Source organism: Trifolium pratense, linkage group LG5, assembly GCF_020283565.1.
Source record: "Trifolium pratense cultivar HEN17-A07 linkage group LG5, ARS_RC_1.1, whole genome shotgun sequence".
In the NCBI taxonomy this organism is placed as follows: Eukaryota; Viridiplantae; Streptophyta; class Magnoliopsida; order Fabales; family Fabaceae; genus Trifolium; species Trifolium pratense.
Genome location: NC_060063.1, coordinates 2,123,226 through 2,144,834, shown reverse-complemented (window position 1 = coordinate 2,144,834; position 21,609 = coordinate 2,123,226). Strand labels below are relative to the sequence as shown.

The 21,609-nt window shown below is 33.0% G+C and overlaps 2 protein-coding genes across 6 annotated transcripts in view; one reads left to right on the top strand and one right to left on the bottom strand.

Annotated features, from left to right (window-relative positions):
• The first annotated feature begins 479 nt into the window (after positions 1 to 479).
• Positions 480 to 20,727, top strand: LOC123883787 (TMV resistance protein N-like). 4 transcript variants are annotated; one of them, XM_045932716.1, is made up of 5 exons: positions 826 to 1,506; positions 2,497 to 3,598; positions 3,696 to 3,971; positions 4,106 to 4,159; positions 4,301 to 5,747. In XM_045932716.1, exons 1-5 carry the CDS (start codon positions 1,043 to 1,045, stop codon positions 5,585 to 5,587), a joined length of 3,183 nt encoding a protein of 1,060 aa, XP_045788672.1. In that variant the 5' UTR covers positions 826 to 1,042; the 3' UTR covers positions 5,588 to 5,747. The 4 variants fall into 4 exon arrangements, with proteins under 4 accessions (XP_045788670.1, XP_045788672.1, XP_045788671.1 ...); XM_045932715.1 differs by lacking the exons at positions 4,106 to 4,159; positions 4,301 to 5,747 and adding exons at positions 18,777 to 19,017; positions 19,149 to 20,727 and having other exon boundaries at positions 834 to 1,506; positions 3,696 to 3,736; XM_045932714.1 differs by having other exon boundaries at positions 480 to 1,506; positions 4,106 to 5,747.
• Positions 7,303 to 21,609, bottom strand: part of LOC123883791 (receptor-like protein kinase 5) — a 32,999-nt gene continuing 18,692 nt past the window's right edge. For both annotated transcript variants that reach the window (XM_045932726.1, XM_045932724.1), the window contains exons 3-4: positions 8,199 to 8,690; positions 7,303 to 8,067 (exon numbers count right to left, since the gene is read on the bottom strand). In XM_045932726.1, the coding sequence (XP_045788682.1) occupies positions 7,664 to 8,067; positions 8,199 to 8,690 (896 nt within the window). In that variant the 3' untranslated portion in view covers positions 7,303 to 7,663. The remainder of the gene's footprint in view (positions 8,068 to 8,198; positions 8,691 to 21,609) is intronic.

Genomic DNA, 21,609 nt, shown 5'->3' with positions numbered 1-21,609 from the left:
GTTTGAACTTAGCAAAGCTGATTATTTAACATTGATTACCATTTACATAACATGTTTTTTTCCTTATTATTAAATTTCTTAATTATCTTCCATGGATATAGTTGTATTTGTTCTCCATTTTTGGACAAATGAAAAGTAAACAAAATTCTTACTAATACTATGAGTTTCATGGTCTCGAATTCTTACTTCAAGACTATCTCTTTTGTTTCATTTTCCACTCTTAGAATTTTAGATCGGATTTATCTCAAGTGAGTATTGTCTCCATTTAAAAACACTTCGTGACATAAAGATAATGAAGTCTTGAGACTTACTTGTACGAAGAAAAAAAGAAGCTACCAAGAAGCAACAATTGAACTACCACGAAGAAGCTACCGAGAAGGAACAATTGAACTGCGTGGAACATGTTGGATGAGTTTCCCCACTCGTGGGACTCGGGTCAGAGATTTTAATGTGGGACAGACAACTCTCAAAATTGCTTCTGTTAAGAAGTTCTACATCGGTTTGCGATATGGCCTGACTAAGTATTTATAAACTAGAGGCAATCCTCACTTTATAAGCCGGTTTTGTAAGGATAAGTTAGACCCAAAACTCAATTCTAAGATGGTATCATAGCCTATCCACGATTCGTTGGGCCACTTCGTCGGGCCGCCTGCAATCAGGTTTCTGATCGGGCCCTCCACCATTCATATCCGAGCCTCAAGCCTAGATAATCAATATACTTTTGGCTTTCTAAGTTCAAAAGATCATACATAGTAAAATTGTGTAGCCTAGGTTTATGAATGTAGTTTTTCAAAGATTTTAAGAAAAAACTGAATTTATCAACAAATAAAAAGAAGCTACCAAGAAGGAACAAGTGAACAACTCCCAAAATTGCTTCCCTTATCCCAAACCAACGGATACCACACGCTCGCTACTTTTTTATATGTTCCCATTCCTCCCTTTCATTCATTCATTCATTCAACTAATTTGCTGATTTAGATATGGCTTGCAGTATCATCCAAACAAACGCCTCTTCTTCTTCTTCTTCTCTTCTTCTTCTTCTATGATGACACCGAAATTGAAGTATGATGTTTTTGTTAGCTTTAGAGGTCAAGACACACGCAACAATTTCGCGGATCATCTTTTTGCTGCCTTTCAAAGAAAAGGAATTTTAGCATTCAGAGATGATACTAAGATTCAGAAAGGGGAATCCATAGCACCTGAACTCCTTCGTGCAATTGAAGGATCTGAGATTTTCATTGTGATCTTCTCAAAACACTATGCTTCTTCAACATGGTGCTTGCGAGAATTGGAATCTATCCTTCATTGTAGTCAAGTTTCTGGAAGACGTGTTCTTCCTGTTTTCTATGATGTTGATCCTTCTGATGTGAGACATCAAAAAGGAAGTTATGCTGAAGACCTTGCCAAACATGAGGAAAGATTTCAACATGACTCAGATTTAGTGCAAAGATGGAGGGAAGCTTTAACACAAGTCGCCAATTACTCTGGTTGGGATATGCGTCATAAGTAAGATTTCATTTACTCTTTAAAAACATTTTCAGTTCCTATTTTCTAGAATTTATTTATGTTCATTTTCACAATTTCACCAGTTTTTATTTGCAAAGATGATGAAAACAATTTAAGAAGAAAGCAAACATTTTTAGTTTTCATTTTCTAGAATTTATGTTCATTTTTACAATTGAATTGGGAGTTGGGCTAACTCAACGATACAAAATCGGCTCTTAAGGTGGTGATTGTCTCTCCTACTTCTTAATACACCCCCTCGTGCCCAACTCTATTAGGCTTGAGGCACAACTATTAATGGTGGATGACACAATCAGAAACCTGATAGCAAGTGGCTCAAGAGATCATCGAGGAGGCTCTGACACCATCTTAGAATTAAGAGTTGAGTCTAACTCAACCTTACAAAACCGACTTGTAAGGTGAGAGTTGGACCTAACTCAATCTTACAAAATCGGCTTGTAAGGTGAGAGTTGCCTCTACGATTTCTTAACAACTATCAAGAAAATAGAAGACTCTTGTAGTGTAGTGAATATTTGAGATAGAGAAAATTTGAAAAATAAAATTAAGAAGAATGCATTTTCAATTTAAAAAAATGATGAAAACAATATTTTGGTATTTTTAAATTTTTTGAAAATGCTTGATCTATTTTCAAAAATTGTAAAAAAAATTGTGAGTATAATATTCTCTTATGTTTGTTAGTTGAAATAAAAAGAAAACAGTAAACATTTGTAATCTTTTTTCAAACTATAGTAAACTATATTTTCTTATGAGTTTGTTAAGAATTCAAAGTAAGGTTAAAAAAAAAAAAGGCTATGAGTTTGATAATTAAAACCATATATTTCATTTCAGTTTCCCTTTTCAAACTTTAGTTAAGAACAATGTTGTCCAAAGGAGAAACTAAATTATGTTATCTTCACCTGTTCACAAGCTTTGTGTTTTCATTTCCTTATGTAATGATTTGGGGTTATAGGTTGACTTTTTCAAAACTTGCAGGGCTCAAAATGCAGAGATTGAAAAGATTGCTGAAGAGATAATGAATATATTATTGGGTCACAAATTTTCATATCTTCCAAAAGATTTAATTGGGATAAATTTACCTATTGAGAAAGTAGTAAATCTATTACTTTTAGACTCACTTGATGATGTTCGGGTTGTAGGAATTTGTGGGATGGGTGGAGTAGGGAAGACAACTCTTGCTACTGCTTTATTTGGTCAAATCTCTCATCAATTTGATGCTCGTTGTTATATTGATGATCTAAGCAAAATATATAGACATGATGGTCCAATTGGTGCACAAAAGCAAATCCTACACCAAACTCTTGGTGGGGAACCCTTTCAGATATGCAATCTCTATGACACGGCTAACTTGATACAAAGTAGGCTTCGTCGCCTGCGAGCACTTATAATTCTTGACAATGTTGATAAAGTTGATCAACTCGATAAGTTAGCCGTGAATCGTGAATGGTTAGGTGCAGGGAGTAGAATCATTATAATTTCTAGAGATGAGCATATCTTGAAAGCATATGGAGTGGATGCAGTTTACAAAGTTCCACTCTTGAATGAGACTAACTCCGTTCAATTATTTTGTCGAAAAGCTTTCAAACTTGACAATATTTTGAGTAGTTATGAGGGGTTGGTCAATGGCATACTACATTATGCCAAAGGCTTACCACTAGCAATTAAAATATTGGGTTCATTTTTGTTTGGTCGAGATATATCTGAATGGAAAAGTGCATTGTCTAGATTGAGAGAAAGTCCAAACAAAGATGTCATGGATGTGTTACAATTAAGTTTTGATGGGTTGGAGGAATTGGAAAAAGAAATATTTCTTGATATTGCTTGTTTTTTCAATGGGTGCCAGGAGAGTTATGTCAAAAAAGTTCTAAATTGCTGTGGATTTCATGCTGATATTGGTTTAAGAGTTCTAATTGATAAATCACTTCTAAGCATATCTGACGATCAAATTATAATAATGCATAGTTTGTTAGCAGAGTTGGGCAAAAACATTGTCCAAGAAATTTCAACCAAAGAATCAAGAAAGTGGACGAGGGTGTGGCTCCACAAACAACTCCAAAATGTTATGTTAGAGAATGTGGTAAACTATAGTTGATTAATAATAGAAAATTTATTTGCATATTTATAAAAGCTATATATTTTGAAAGTTAATCAAGTTTCTCTTTGTAATGTGTTAGGAAAGGAAGGTTGAAGCCATAATTTTTTATAGATTTTCAACGGAAACAGACAAATTTATCATGGGTGAAACATTGTCAAAAATGAGTCATCTTAGATTGCTCATATTGAGGAACAGAATTATTTTAGGAAACCTCAGCTACCTCTCTAATGAGTTAAGATATGTGGAGTGGGATAGGTATCCTTTCAAGTATTTGCCGCCATGTTTTCATCCCAATCAACTTGTTGAATTGAACTTGAAGTATAGCAGCATCAAACAACTATGGAAAGATAAGAAGGTACTATATATTCTCTTTTCAGTTTTTTTCCTCTTAGGGACACAAATAAATTAGAATTTTTTTTTATTTTTTATTTTATGCTAAAATCTACGAGCAAAATGAAATATTGTCTATTTTTTCTTGGTATGTGACAGTATTTGCCCAATTTGAGAAGGTTGGATCTAACTTACTCAAAAAATCTAAGAAAGATGCCAGATTTTGGGGATATTCCAAACCTTGAGGAGCTAGATCTTACAGGTTGTATAAAGCTTGTGGAAATAGATCCATCTATCGGGGTTCTAAAAAAGCTTGATTACTTAAGTTTGAAAGATTGCAAAAATCTAAGAAAGATGCCAGATTTTGGGGATATTCCAAACCTTGAGGAGCTAGATCTTACAGGTTGTATAAAGCTTGTGGAAATAGATCCATCTATCGGGGTTCTAAAAAAGCTTTATTACTTAAGTTTGAAAGATTGCAAAAATCTAGTAAACATACCAAACAACATATTTGGTCTCACCTCTCTTCAATATCTAAATCTTTCGGGGTGTCCCAAAATGAATAAGAATCCAATTCCAAGGCAATCAAGAACTTCCTTCTGGAAACGGACCACAATTGGTTTACGTTCCTTTTACGGTTATCATGAAGGTTTAGCAAGTTCTTTGCTGCCTTCTTTTCTTAGCTTATATTGTTTGAGTGAAGTTGATATCAGTTTCTGTGGTCTAAGCCAACTCCCAAGTGCAATTGGATGTCTACGTCAACTCGTAAGATTAAATATAAGTGGGAACAATTTTGTGATACTACCTAACCTGAAGGAGCTTTCCAACCTTGAATATTTAAACTTACAGCATTGCATGCTTTTGGAATCTTTGCCTCAGCTTCCTTTTCCTACTCTTTTTGATATTACGACAAAACGTAATACCACTTTGAAGCATATGAAAAACTTTTGTGAGAGGAAAGTTGGACTGGTCATTTTCAATTGTCCTAAGTTGGGTGAGAGTGAATATTGTGATAACATTGCATTTTCATGGATGACACAATTCATTTGGGCAAGACAGCAGTCCTCTAGTGCCTTCTTTTATGGGAGTTTAATTGATATTGTTATTCCTAGAAGTGAAATACCAATTTGGTTCAAAAATCAGAGCGAGAGTGGTTCAATAAGAATGGAACTATCTACCATTATGAACAATAATTGCATTGGCATTGCTTGTTGTGTGGTATTTTCTGTTGAACCTTCTGATCGAACTGTCGAAGCTTCTGATAGTAATTCGGGTATAATTTATGAATTTCGTAATAATAGTAATAGATTGTATTGGAATGATGGTATTGGTGTAATTTTAGAAAGAGGTCTTATTCTGGTCAAATCAAATCACATGTACCTATTCTATATTCCTAAGAGATCATTCTTTAATATTATGAAGTCGATTGACCATCCTCACATGAATCTTGATGATATCATTTTCAAAGCTTTCATTTCTGATTATAATGGCAAAGGTCGTGATTCGGAGGTGCAGCATTGTGGGTATCGTTTGGTATATGAACATGATCTACAAGACTTGAACTTAACAATGATGCATCCCGAAAATCTGTCAACTCATAAGGGCAAGTTTTTGGCAATTGAAAATGAGGCACAACCATGATGATTTAGGGCTGGCAGCATAGATGACACGTGCTATTTTGAGCATAAAGACTGATCTGCGAGTTAGTTAGTTAAAAAAGAAATTGTCATTTTTCATGTAATAAATCCAATTCAACTAGTCCATTTGTTTTGTTTTGTATAGTACACCCATTTATATTTAATAGTGTTTTTATTTATAAATTCAACAATGTTAAAATAATTATTTTCTTGAGAGAATTTCAACTAAATTTTTATTTGTATAAACTATTTTGCATAAGTTTAAAAATCATTTTATTTAAGAGATTTTTTGATATTTTATGGTTAAAAAAAGTTGTAACAAATGATAAGATACTTAAAACGATATTTTATTGAGAAGTTATTTAAACCAATTTTTCATTTGAAGTGAGAAGTGTTACACTATAAAAATCATTTTTTAAAAAAGCTAAAACAAACTGAACCAAATTTTTATGTCTGAGCTGTTTTATTACCTTGATTTATCACACCATTATGAATTCTATGAATGCTTAATATTAGTTGAAACAGAACCGAGCCTATTGGTTGTACCAAAAAAAAAAGAACCGAGCCTATTGAAGAGATGTGATATGAATTTGTGGTAATCAATGTGAAGATAAGGATATAGCTGAATTTCTTCTGTATTGTCTTATGAATTTAGAAAAATGAAATATAAGCATAAAGGTATGTTTGAATTGGCTTATTTGAGTTTATCTATTGACATAAGTTTTGTGAGACTGTTTAGGAGAATTTATAAAAACAGCTTATGACAATTTTTATATGTTTTTTCAGCTCATTTTCATAAGGTTTCCAATATAACGAATGAAAACAATTTATAGCATATACAAAAACAATTTTAGGCCTTACCGCTAGAAAAATTCTGCAAAATCTGCAGCTTAGCAGAAAAAGACAAACCCGACAGAGGCGGTGCGCTGGTTGCTATTGCTGTAAGGATTTCCCGTTAGAAATAATATAAAACCATTGATGTGACTCTATCCTGCGCTGGTTGCTATTGCTGTAAGGATTTCCCGTTAGAAATAATATAAAACCATTTATGTGACTCTATCCTAACAGCTTAAGCTTTTGGGATAATCGGTTATTTGACATTTCCGTTTTGGCCGCTTTGGAGGCTGGTAGAGGTTGCGGAAACGAATTCTGTTGCCAGCCATCCAAATCGTATGAAACACATGCACAACCGAGACAGCAACAAGGTTGTGTAACAGTTCACTCCATGCCGGTGGGAAACAATTAAACAGCGAGAGATCACGCTCGTGCAGTCGAAGGCGTTGTTTAGCAGAGAACCAAGCCAAGTCCATAGCTGCTGCGCAAAAGAGAAAGTGAGGAACAGATACACTGTGCTTTCCAATTGGCAAAGACAAAGAGGACAGGCCAAGACAGTAGCATTCTCGTTTCGACAAGTTTTCGTCAGTTGGCATCCGATTGTGTATGCAGCGCCAAACTACAAACAAATTAGAAGGAGGTACAGATTTATTCCAAATCCATGATGACCAAGTAACTGGTTGCTGAGGCGTAAACAAGTAATTATAAGCTTGTTTAGCCGTCAATTCACCGTCTTTTGAACCGCGCCACACCCGCTTATCATGAAGTGGAAGAACCGAGATGGTCATCACTTTTGAATTGCACCAATTTTATTTTATATTTTCCTACAAAAATAGCTTATGTAAGCTTATACGTAAACTCTTATCATGATAAGCACTTGTGCTATAAGCTGCAAACAGGCCCATACCATTTATACTAAAAAAACATTTATTTTTTCAATACATCCATCTCGATCGCCTTATGCAATTTGCAAAGCACACTATTACTAATACTATGAGTTTCATAGTCTCCAATTCTAACTTCAAGACCATCCCTTATGTTTAGTGTCACCTTTCTGCATTATTATCAGATAGGATACTCAAAACTTTGAGATTTCTCTCTTTTGAAGTTTGAACTAATTAAGGATCTATAACAGTTAGTCCAAAGCTGAATTTCCTAGTTTGTTACAAATGTGCATGTATTTTATCACATTAATTATCACTTAATCTTCTAACTTTAGAGGAACTTAATGCAAACTCCCTAGCTGTTATGCTGAAAATTCCAACTGCTTTTCCCATTTCAAATTCTTAAGAAGTGGAGCAGAATCATAAATATCAACAATCTTCTCGGCGTTGGCGAGTGGATCCTTGCAGCCGGTCAATACCTTCAAGACTTCTTTCATTGATGGTCTACTAGCTGGCAATGTTGAAGTGCACATAACTCCGAGTTTGAAGATGCTGCACATTTCTTCCAAGTTACTAGGTTCCATAGCGTCGTCGTCGAGAAGTTCTTCTATATTGGTTCCTATCTGAATGTGGTGCCACGCCCATTCTGCAAGAGACGAGTATTCGTCTCCATGATTTGCCTCTTTTCCAGTTGTCAGTTCCAATAGGACTACTCCAAAACTGTAGACATCTATCTTCTCGTTGACTCGTATTGTTTGAGCATATTCTGCAATTCAAGCATGAAAAAACATCGAAATTAAATTTATGCTAAATGTTGAAGTTACGAGATTTAAGATAACTTAAGAGACTATATAATATCGAAGATACTATTAAAGATATATTGAGATATTTATTCACCTGGAGCAATATAGCCAAATGTTCCAGCCACAGCCGACATGGTGGCCAGTTCTTCCGGCTTGACCAATATCCTAGCCAAACCAAAATCGGCAACTTTTGCATTGAATTGAGAATCCAAAAGAATGTTACTTGTTTTCACATCTCGATGAACAATAGGCGGCGAGCAATCATTATGCATGTAGCACAAACCTTGTGCAGCTCCAATGGCTATATGCAATCTCTTTGGCCAATCAATGATGTTACCATTTACAATTCCCGACACAGCCGGTGACTTACTTTTCTTGTGCAGCCACCTATCAAGGCTTTGATGTTCATGATACTCGTATTCAAGGAGTAGCGAATCATCACTTGAGATACAACACATCAACTTCACAATGTTGTTATGCCGAATTTTGCTATGTATTTCAACTTCTGCAAGAAATGAATCCACAAGCTTCTGATCCAACTTTCTGCTATTTCCTCTGATCTTTTTCACTGCAACATAGCCTAAACCCTCAACAGCGATGCGATAAACAGAACCAAATCCACCGCTACCAATGATATTATGTTCTGACATCGAGGACACAATATTTGATTTTGTGAAACTTAGCCTCTGAAATGAAGTTAGCTTCCATGTCCTTTTCATTAACCGCTTTCTTTTTCTGTAAAAACTGATTGACAAGAATAACGCCAAGAAAACCGTTAAAGAAGCTACTACCACCAAGATTACGACCAACGCCTTAGACATGGACGAGTCTCCTCTTCTTCTTCTTGCAGTTCCAGAATTGCACAAAGCAAGGTTTAGTACTAATTTATCAACACATAGACCAGAATTGTTTAGAAAGCTGCTTTCATACGCAAGGTTTTCGAAATCACTTGGAATCCGCCCTATCAAATAATTTGATGATAGATTGAGATTTGTGAGTCTCAAAGATAGCTGAGGTGGAATTCGGCCGGAGATTTTGTTTTCTGATAAGTCCAACACACTTAGCGAAGGTAACCGACAAATTGCATCAGGTATTTTGCCAGATAGTTGATTGTGGCTGAGGTTTAGTGTTACTAGAGACTTCCATGATGTTATATCCGTTGGAATTTGACCGGTGAGCTGGTTTTGATCAAGTAGAAGAGTTTCTAGCTGAGGAAGAGATGCTAACTCCGACGGAATACTTCCATTGAAAAAGTTGTTACTAGCATTGAACTTCACTAACTTCTTCCAAGAAGAAACTCCATTCGGAATTGTACCTGAAAATCGATTGTGACTTACGGCTAATTCTGAAAGATTCTGAGCCAATCTTTCGGGAAGCTGGCCAGTGAACATGTTCTCACTTATCCTAATTGTTGTCAAGTACATAGATGTCCATAAACCATTAGAAATTTCACCAGAAAACTCATTATTCTCAAGTCTCAGATACTGTAAACTGCTACAACTACCTAAAGATTTCGGCAACTCACCACTTAGATTATTGTCATAAGCAGTTAAACCAACTAACCTTCCATGATAGCACAAATTCTGTGGTAGCTTGCCATTGAAACTATTAGATGCAATCTGAAAAGTTTCAAGTTTAGAAAACCTACCAAAACTTTGAGGAAGATTACCTGATAAATTGTTCTGAAAAACAATAAAATCAGTCAGAGCCGGCAAATTACCGATGCTTTCCGGTACCTTGCTGGATAATCGATTTGTAAACAAGGCCAAGTACTTTAGCTTTTTGATATTTCCAAAATCATCTGGTATTTTTCCGGTGAGATGATTATACGAAAGATCCAAGGTTGTTAACTCAAACGCTTCAACCACATCAGGTATATCTCCAGAAAGACTATTGTTATAAAGAATAAGTCTGCTCAAATTTTTCAAAGTGAACAAACTATTTGGAATTTTTCCACTCAAAGAATTTCCTGATAAATCCAAATCCTCCAAAGCCATCATTTCACCAATTGTTTCAGGAATTTCTCCAACCAAGTTAGAGTCATGCATATCAAATATCCTTAAATTTTTCAACTTAGTAAAACTAGATGGTAACTTTGTTCTAGGTAGCATACTATATGAGAACATCAACAAAGTTTCAAGATTCGACAAATTACCGATTTCATCAGGAATAGTACCATTAAAAAGACACTGATATAGTTCAAGTCTTTTTAAATTCTTCAAGTTTCCAATACTCCTTGGAATATCACCTGAAAAGCTGTTTGCGGCGAGGCTAAGGAACTGCAGATTGGCCAACTTATCGATGTCATTCGGTATGTTATCGACGAAATAGTTCTGCGAAAGGTCAAGATGTTGAAGCTTGGAACAATTGTAAAGTGATGTTGGAAACTCATTTGGTAGATAATTGTATTGAAAATCAATGTAAGTGAGGTTTTTGAGTTCACAAAGAAAAGGTGGAAGTGTTTGTGTTAAGTTTGTGTTGATCATTGAAAGTGAAGTGATTGAATCATCATTTGTGCAATGGATTTCTGGATATGAACAATGATATGAAGTTTTTGATGAATTCCAATGACTTAGGAATAATGGATTTTGAAAGTGCTTTTTTATCTTCATTAGAATTTCATGTTCTTCATTGTATAATTGAGATTGTTGAGAATTTGCATAGGTGAAAAAGAAAAACAAGATTAGAATGAACAAAATAGATTTTGTCATTTGGTTGTTTTTGGTTCACACACTATGATAAGATTCAATGAAGTGAAGAACTTAAATCTATGTGAAAAGCATCTCTCTTACTTACAAGTCAAAAGACATTAAGGTTTGGAATCATTGTAGTTAGGAAAAAGTGATTATGCAGTAGTGACTACTTCAAGTGTATGATTGGTTATATTTTGGGGAAATGGATTTGGTGCAGTAATGGGACGCAGTTACTCACCTGAACCGTTCGATCTGAAATTGATGGACATGATGATTTTTAATTGATTTGATGATATGTAATTTTAACGATTCACATTAGCTACTGTGGAAACCTGTGTGCTTTTATAAATGCAGGGATTCCGGATTCATTTTGACTCGAGAATTGATTTTATAAGTTAAGATGTGTAGTTTTTGATTCATAATGTTATTTTACACTCAAACAAGTTGTTATTTTATTGTAATGGATTAATCCATTATGTCAAAAAAAATTAACAACATGCACACAAGACAAAATTGGAGTAGGTGCGGTCAAGACTATATGCAGTTAGGTGTAAGAATCGTTTGATCAAGATCAAAGATCAGAGATCTTGTTTTATATTAAATTCTAAAGTAATTTTTGAGTGCACCTAAAATTGATCCACAAAAGACCTACTTGAGAAAAAAATAAATAAAGACTAATCTTGTACACAATAACTTAAAGAATTCCATGAACAATTTTGTCTTTTACTTGTTTAATGTATATTTAATTTAATATAAAATAAAAAGAGGTCCATTGCTGAGAAAGCAATCTTATCTTTTCTTTTCAGCAATTAGTTTTTACTGTTTGAATATGTGTTGAATACATTAAACAATGAATGATTGGCTTCAGCTCCATGGCTTGTTTTCAAAATTGGAGCTCATTTGACTTGTTTGCGTTTGGGTTGTATGGACGGAGCGAAATCATTGATTGTTCACAGGATCAGCAGATACGACCCATATTTTGTTGGACAAGATCAAACTTTTCTCTTTTAGGTGGTTGAAGTCCACGAGTGTTACGTTAGCTTATAACTGCCATAGCTGATGGTCTAGTCCTATGATTTGTTTGGGCTTTGTATGATTTGTTTATAATTTTGTTTCTATGACTCTTTGTAAACTTTTATAGTTTATCTTAGCACGTCATGTGCTGGGAAGGCTGTTGTGGTAATATATTTCATTTTAGCTTTTTAAAAAAAAAAATTGGAGTTGCATTTTAAAATATGTTCAATCTGATGCATGGGTTTGTGATTTGGTGAGGGTTGTTGAGATCTTGCCAAAAAGAATGTCCAAATAAATTACTACTCTTTGGTGAGTATTTTTTATGAACCGAGTATCTACGAACAACGGTAGAGATTAATGATTTGAACTGAAAGTGATCTTTTACTATCTATTAAATGAAAGTAATCTCTTACTATTTTATACGGCGCTCTCGGGTTTAGTGAGATTTGCTAAGATCTCGCGAAAAAAGAATATAAGATTATTAAATTAATTATGAACAATTATACTGTTAAGAATTTTGTATTGATGAGAGATGATTTGAACATGAGATTATAAGTAGTGAAATCACCACCACATGGCTTAGTTGAAAATTCATTGGACCACATACTATTGATTTTTGCGATTGTGTCACTTACCATTTATATCGTTGACGAACCAAGTTCAATAATATTGAGCTCAGATAATTCTCACATTTTAAACTGATTTTGTAAGAATAAGTTAGTTAGAATCAATCTAAAATTCCAACGACAAATAAAAATATATATTAAACCAAAACTATACCACCAACCCTTCATTTTATGGCTTCCAACCTAGTGACTCTACCTTTGCTCTAAATTCAAGTTTTTTGGAGAATTTTCTATGAAGTTGCTGAGTAAGCTGTATCCACTAGATTACATTTATTTGACGGATCCACTAACATTACTTTATCAACAACAATAGTATGATTCTTTTTAGCATCATGATAGTGTCTTCGAGGTACTAATTAAAAAATAAAAAATAAAAATTTTATATTAAAACAAATATTTTTATATTTTAAAACAAACAAATTTTCAATGCCAATACGGAAGTATCAAAATTCAAATCTCAACCTTTACATATTACATGCAATATTCCCTCAACAAAATTATATCCATAATGACATTATATTTAATTTCTTAACTACCAACGATTAGCATTTTCCTTCTTTATAAATTCTTTGTAATCCACTAGCCCAAAACTTTGACCTCGATCCTCGTCTGTGACCACCACTAGAGACAGTGAAGCATTGAGACCACATGCTAAAATTAAATTATTGCCATATTATATGGTAGGCTTCTAGAAATATATCCGACCTGGATTGCATGCATTCATTTTTTCGGTGCAGTCGTACAGTCGGGCTACTTGTAGTCGTCCGATCAAGATCGGACAATCATAATTTAAAAACTTATTTATTGACTACATTTATTTAAACCGTCCGATCGTGATCGAACAATTATAAAGTAATTGTACCAAAATTTCAACTGCACCTAATCCATTTCCAAATATATCACATCAAATATGCATTGTATGGTACTATTCTATTTTGTCACCTTCCTCGTTATTTCATTTCTACGCAATACTTTTATAGTCAATATATATATGGCTATAATATAAGCCCATAGATAAGGGGTAGATGGTAATATATATACAAAAAGTTAGACGTCTTTTGTCTTTTTTCATGTTGTTTTCTGAATATATTCTTTTTTATATTTTAAATAAAATGTTTTTTGGTAAATATAAAATACTTTATTTATTTACCTTGAATTTTTTTATACTTAATGAAGATGTGATGTGAGAATTATATATTTAACTATTGTTAAAATATGTATACAGATCATCTAATTTTAACTCCTACAAAGCAAGGACGACCTGTCTGAGGCTTGGTGTGGCCCAACCCAAATGTTTTTTTATTTTTTTTTATAAAAAAAATAAATATATTTTTTAAATACTTTTTAGACATTTTATATACATATTTGTACAAATATTAATATAAATATTAGTTTATAGTTTATTATTAATGATTGTAAGTCTCTCAGTACACATATTAGTTTAAGTTTTAGTGCAAATATTAATTCATAGTCTATTATTGGTGATTTCAACTCTTTCGTTATACGTAGAATATTAATTTAAGTTGTATAGTTTAATTTTATAATATTCAACTTTGACGTTGTTTGTAAAAAAATAGAGGATAATTAATTGAATTTGTAATATTCAGTAAAATTAGCAATTGAACTAGCATATAAAATATGGAATAACATAAAAATATATGTTTAAGTGATATTTAATTTTTCCAATAAGATAATACGGGTAAAATTGGATTGATTTATCAAAATAAACTATAAGGTATGATCTTGTGAAACATCAAACAATAGTGATATGCATGATTTACCAGATATTCGATAAGTTATAGTCCTTTTTTTTTTCGAATAGAAATTTTTTGGTTTTTTAGATATAGTTAGTTGATTTCTTTTTTTTTTTAATATATATTTTTCGGTTTATTGTTGTTCTATTTTATGAATATACATCTTGTATTAGTAGTAACCTTATATATTATTTGTTGTTTAACTTAATTTTCAGAATGAAGATTTTTTTCTTTCAATAGTGTCTAAATTTTTTAGCTACACTAATAATCTATAGCTGGGTCCGCCCCTGCTACAAAGTATGAGCAATGGGGTTTAGATCCTCTCTGGTGTGGCATAATCAGAAATATAAGCGATGACCGAAGAGAATCTGTTAGTCAAGTGACTCCAAACGACACAAGGGGGGGGGTGAATTGTGTACTCAAAAAATGATTAAAAATAAGCACTTAAAATATTTTAACCAAATAAAAATAACTTGTAGCGAGAAATAAAAGAGATGAAAGGGTAAGAAGAAAAACACAAAGAAATTATCCTGGTTCGGCCTAAAACAAAGGGCCTACTCCAGTCCCCAAGGAAAACACCTTGAGATTTCACTAAATCAAGCTTTTATAACAGGATAAACTAATAACCTTTACAACCGAGAACTCCCAACACAAACAATGGGATATCACCTCCCTTGTGCAAGAGCCTCTAAACCAAGAGATATCACCTCTCTTGAAAACTTTGGGATCACACCCAATACAAGTGGAATAAATTAAGTTACAAGATATTACACCATGTGTAGATAAAATAAATTGAAGCACAAGTACTATAAGTAAACTATGTAGTATAAAAAAAGAGCTCTCAAAAATATATATTAGCAAGTGTAAAAATAGTGAGAGTGATAAGTATTATTTTTATAGAATTTAGATGTAAAAGATGATTGTTGAAAGATATATCACATCACAAGACACTTATTTATAGTGAAGTGGCGTGGTGCATCTTTAAGAAAAATGGCCGTCGTAAATTATTACAAAAGTTAGCCGTTGCTCTTCAATGAGTATTAAATCATGCTTCATGATATTGGATGTTGATTTGACTCAAAAACTTAATTAGGCAAGATAATAATATTCTTATAGGAATGAATCACAAGAAAATCGTTTATGCCAATTGCCAAATAGCCGTTGGTCCATTTCCATATATATCCATTATTGAATGTGCCTATTAAGAAGCAAATGCGGTTAAGCAGGATATATAATCCATTTTGGTCATGCTACATTCAATTCAATTATTTAAAAGAATATTTGGACAATGCTAAAAATGGCACCAAAACTGATTATGCATTTTTTACGATTGAATTTGATTTAAGTGATGCAAAAAAATATGTTTAAGTTCAAAACCAATTATGCAATTTCTAAACTTAATTATGCCATCATATTTTTATGCAAAATTATATTTAAATAAAAATTATTGTGAGTGAACCAAGTTGATTGGGCTCAAGTGGCAAGGAGCTCCTTCTAAGGACGTACCCGGGGAATACCAGGTTCGATTCCCAGGGGGAACAACGCTTGGCCAGTGCACATGCCTCTACGCACGAGCTGGATTAGTCGTCCACCTTTGGTGGGTCGGAACCAGTGCGAAAGCCAAAAAAAAAAAAAAAAAAAAAAAATTATTGTGAGTGTGTGATATATTTTCAAGAGAACTTTTTCTACTACTCACATAAGGATCCTAAAAATATATGGATTATAACTTAATAAGTCTATGACCCAAGTCATGAAAGCTTGATCCTATTTTCCGCTTTTTGCATCATTGTCATTTTTAGACTTCTTTTGTCAATCATCAAAACTACAATGTTCCTGTCAAGGCATATATTCACAGAATCCAAATATTTTTTTTTTTTTTTTTGGTAGTACAGAATCCAAATATTTTATAATGTAATATTAAGAGATTAATTGTTATACATTTATAAATAGAAAATTTACACTGTTATTGTATACAAAATAAATCTAAATAGTGAGAGTTGTTATTCTCCCCATGTCGGAACAGTTTTAGAATTTTTTATTATTAGTTTTTGAATTGAAAAAAATAATCTAATTGCATATATGAATCTATGAATAACTTGTAAATTTATCCTAGTTTTAATAAAAACCCTTAAACTATTTTGAAAGTTAAAGGAATGATTAGAATTTAGGTACTTACCATTACAAACTCATTTAGTTGTTAGATTTGTTAAAATTTTATATAATTCAAAGGATTATCATAGGATCATTAAGGGGAGTTTCTGTTGTCATCCTATCATTTTTTCAAATATCATTCGCAGCTTAAGTAGCGGATGACTTTTTCTTTTAAATTTTTCATTTCATAACACCCGTTACTTAAATAGCAGATAAGTAAAAATAAAGTGTGCAAGAAACTTGTAGGCGGCAAAAGAAACTCCCATCATTGGGCCTGCTGAATCCCTAAAGCCCAAAAAAAAAAAAAAAACTCAACAGAATAATGAAAAATAACCAAAGGCATTGAAGAGCAATTACCTAACTTGAAAATCCTTGTACAAGTTTTGCATTATGTATTCAACATGCTACAAAGTAATTCTATATTATCTCATCTTCTATGCAATACTATTTTAATACACACCCTCGTGCCCAACTCTATTAGGCTTGGGGCACAACTATTAATGGTGTATGGCACGATCAGAAACCTGATAGCAAGTGGCTCAGGAGATAGTGGAGGAGGCTCTGAAACCATCTTAGAATTAAGAGTTGAGTCTAACTCAACCTTACAAAACTGACTTGTAAGGTGAAAGTTGGACCTAACTCAACCTTACAAAATCGGCTTGTAAGGTGAGAGTTGCCTCTACGACTTCTTAACAACTATCAAGAAAATAGAAGACTCTTGTAGTGTAGTGAATATTTGAGATAGAGAAAATTTGAAAAATAAAATTAAGAAGAATGCATTTTCAATTTAAAAAATGATGAAAACAGTATTTTGGTATTTTTAAATTTTTTGAAAATGCTTGATCTATTTTCAAAAATTGTAAAAAAAATTGTGGGTATAATATTCTCTTATGTTTGTTAGTTGAAATAAAAAGAAAACAGTAAACATCTGTAATCTTTTTTCAAACTATAGTAAACTATATTCTCTTATGAGTTTGATAAGAATTCAAAGTAAGGTTAAAAAAACAAAGGCTATGATTTTGATAATTAAAACCATATATTTCATTTCACTTTCCCTTTTCAAACTTTAGTTAAGAACAATGTTGTCCAAAGGAGAAACTAAATTATGTTATCTTCACCTGTTCACAAGCTTTGTGTTTTCATTTCCTTATGTAATGATTTGGGGTTATAGGTTGACTTTTTCAAAACTTGCAGGGCTCAAAATGCAGAGATTGAAAAGATTGCTGAAGAGATAATGAATATATTATTGGGTCACAAATTTTCATATCTTCCAATAGATTTAATTGGGATAAATTTACCTATTGAGAAAGTAGTAAATCTATTACTTTTAGACTCACTTGATGATGTTCGGGTTGTAGGAATTTGTGGGATGGGTGGAGTAGGGAAGACAACTCTTGCTACTGCTTTATTTGGTCATATCTCTCATCAATTTGATGCTCGTTGTTATATTGATGATCTAAGCAAAATATATAGACATGATGGTCCAATTGGTGCACAAAAGCAAATCCTACACCAAACTCTTGGTGGGGAACCCTTTCAGATATGCAATCTCTATGACACGGCTAACTTGATACAAAGTAGGCTTCGTCGCCTGCGAGCACTTATAATTCTTGACAATGTTGATAAAGTTGATCAACTCGATAAGTTAGCCGTGAATCGTGAATGGTTAGGTGCAGGGAGTAGAATCATTATAATTTCTAGAGATGAGCATATCTTGAAAGCATATGGAGTGGATGTAGTTTACAAAGTTCCACTCTTGAATGAGACTAACTCCGTTCAATTATTTTGTCGAAAAGCATTCAAACTTGACCATATTTTGAGTAGTTATGAAGGGTTGGTTAATGGCATACTACATTATGCCGATGGCTTACCATTAGCAATTAAAATATTGGGTTCATTTTTGTTTGGTCGAGATATATCTGAATGGAAAAGTGCATTGTCTAGATTGAGAGAAAGTCCAAACAAAGATGTCATGGATGTGTTACGATTAAGTTTTGATGGGTTGGAGGAATTGGAAAAAGAAATATTTCTTGATATTGCTTGTTTTTTCAATCGGTACTGGGAGGATTATGTCAAAAAAGTTCTAAATTGCTGTGGATTTAATGCTGATATTGGTTTAAGAGTTCTAATTGATAAATCACTTCTAAGCATATCTGACGATGAAATTATAATAATGCATAGTTTGTTAGAAGAGTTGGGCAAAAACATGGTCCAAGAAATGTCAACCAAAGAATCAAGAAAGTGGACGAGGGTGTGGCTCCACAAACAACTCCAAAATGTTATGTTAGAGAATGTGGTAAACTATAGTTGATTAATAATAGAAAATTTATTTGCATATTTATAAAAGCCATATATTTTGAAAGTTAATCAAGTTTCTCTTTGTAATGTGTTAGGAAAGGAAGGTTGAAGCCATATATATTGTTAGATATTCAATGGACCAAGAAACAGACAAATTGATCATGGGTGAAACATTGTCAAAAATGAGTCATCTTAGATTGCTCAGCTTGACGAACATAATTATTTTAGGAAACCTCAGCTACCTCTCTAATGAGTTAAGATATGTGGAGTGGAATTGGTATCCTTTCAAGTATTTGCCGCCATGTTTTCATCCCAATCAACTTGTTGAATTGAACTTGACGGATAGCAGCATCAAACAACTATGGAAAGATAAGAAGGTACTATATATTCTCTTTTCAGTTTTTTTCCTCTTAGGGACACAAATAAATTAGATTTTTTTTTTATTTTTTTTATGCTAAAATCTATGAGGAAAATGAAATATTGTCTATTTTTTCTTGGTATGTGACAGTATTTGCCCAATTTGAGAAGGTTGGATCTAAGACACTCAAAAAATCTAAGAAAGATGCCAGATTTTGGGGATATTCCAAACCTTGAGGAGCTAGATCTTAAAGGTTGTATAAAGCTTGTGCAAATAGATCCATCTATCGGGGTTCTAAAAAAGCTTTATTACTTAAGTTTGAAAGATTGCAAAAATCTAGTAAACATACCAAACAACATATTTGGTCTCACCTCTCTTCAATATCTAAATCTTTCGGGGTGTCCCAAAATGAATAAGAATCCAATTCCAAGGCAATCAAGAACTTCCTTCTGGAAACGGACCACAATTGGTTTACGTTCCTTTTACGGTTATCATGAAGGTTTAGCTAGTTCTTTGGTGCCTTCTTTTCTTAGCTTATATTGTTTGAGTGAAGTTGATATCAGTTTCTGTGGTCTAAGCCAACTCCCAAGTGCAATTGGATGTCTACGTCAACTCGTAAGATTAAATATAAGCGGGAACAATTTTGTGACACTACCTAACCTGAAGGAGCTTTCCAACCTTGAATATTTAAACTTACAGCATTGCATGCTTTTGGAATCTTTGCCTCAGCTTCCTTTGCCTACTTTTTTTGATCATATGACAAAACATAAAACCACTTTCAAGCATATGAAAAATTATTATTATAAGAGGAAAGTAGGACTGGTCATTTTCAATTGTCCTAAGTTGGGTGAGAGTGAATATTGTGATAACATTGCATTTTCATGGATGACACAATTCATTTGGGCAAGACAGCAGTCGTCTAGTGCCTTCTTTTATGGGAATTTAATTGATATTGTTATTCCTAGAAGTGAAATACCAATTTGGTTCAAAAATCAGAGCGAGAGTGGTTCAATAAGAATGGAACTATCTACCATTATGAACAATAATTGCATTGGCATTGCTTGTTGTGTGGTATTTTCTGTTGAACCTTCTGATCGAACTGTCGAAGCTTCTGATAGTAATTCGGGTATATTTTATGAATTTCATAATAATAGTAATAGATTGTGTTGGTCTGATGGTATTGGTGTAATTTTAGAAAGAGGTCTTATTCTGGTCAAATCAAATCACATGTACCTATTCTATATTCCTAAGAGATCATTCTTTGATATTATGAAGTCGATTGACCAACCTCTAACCGATCTTGATTATATCATTTTCAAAGCTGGCATTTATAATGACAAAGGTAGTGATTTGGAGGTGCAGCATTGTGGGTATCGTTTGGTATATGAACATGATCTACAAGACTTGAACTTAACAATGATGCATCCCGAAAATCTGTCAACTCATAAGGGCGAGTTTTTGGCAATTGAAGATGAGGCACAACCATGATCATCTAGGGCTGGCAGCATAGATGACACGTGCTATTTTGAGCATAAAGAGTGACCTCTTAAATTAGCTCCTTTCGTTTAACCTACTGAAAAAGTGGCGCTCATACGGAACTAGACGGTCCAATCTGCAAGTTAGTTAGTTAGTTAAAAAAGAAATTGTCATTTTTTTATTGGTTCCATTTAAAAATCATGTAATAAACCTTTAATCCAATTCAACTAGTCCATTGTCTTTGTTTTGTATAGTACACCCATTTATATTTATAAATTCAACAATGTTAAAATAATTATTTTCTTGAGAGAATTTCAACTAAATTTTTATTTGCATATACTATTTTGCATAAGTTTAAAAATCATTTTATTTGAGAGATTTTTTGACATTTTATGATTCATAAAAAGTTGTAACAAATGATAAGATACTTAAAACGATATTTTATTGAGAAGTTATTTAAACCAATTTTTCATTTGAAGTGAGAAGTGTTACACTATAAAAATCATTTTTTAAAAAAGCTAAAACAAACTGAACCAAATTTTTATGTCTGAGCTGTTTTATTACCTTGATTTATCACACCATTATGAATTCTATGAATGCTTAATATTAGTTGAAACAGAACCGAGCCTATTGAAGAGATGTGATATGAATTTGTGGTAATCAATGTGAAGATAAGGATATAGATAAATTTCTTCTATATTGTCTTATGAATTTAGAAAAATGAAATATAAGCATAAAGGTATGTTTGAATTGGCTTATTTGAGTTTATCTATTGACATAAGTTTTGTGAGACTGTTTAGGAGAATTTATAAAAACAGCTTATGACAATTTTTATATGTTTTTTCAGCTCATTTTCATAAGGTTTCCAATTTAACTAATGAAAACAACTTATAGCATATACAAAAACAATTTTAGGCCTTACCGCAAGAAAAATTCGGCAAAATCTGCAGCTTAGCAGAAAAAGACAAACCCGACAGAGGCGGTGCGCTGGTTGCTATTTCTGTAAGGATTTCCCGTTAGAAATAATATAAAACCATTGATGTGACTCTATCCTAACAGCTTAAGCTTTTGGGATAATCGGTTATTTGACATTTCCGTTTTGGCCGCTTTGGAGGCTGGTAGAGGTTGTGGAAAC

Bases quoted from the DNA above. Each gene is read 5' to 3' on its own strand.
- LOC123883787 (XM_045932714.1), top strand. From the start codon at position 1,043: ATGATGACACCGAAATTGAAGTATGATGTTTTTGTTAGCTTTAGAGGT. The intron at 1,507-2,496 runs GTAAGATTTCAT...CAAAACTTGCAG, and splicing joins GGTTGGGATATGCGTCATAA to GGCTCAAAATGCAGAGATTG. The intron at 3,972-4,105 runs GTACTATATATT...GGTATGTGACAG, and splicing joins AACTATGGAAAGATAAGAAG to TATTTGCCCAATTTGAGAAG.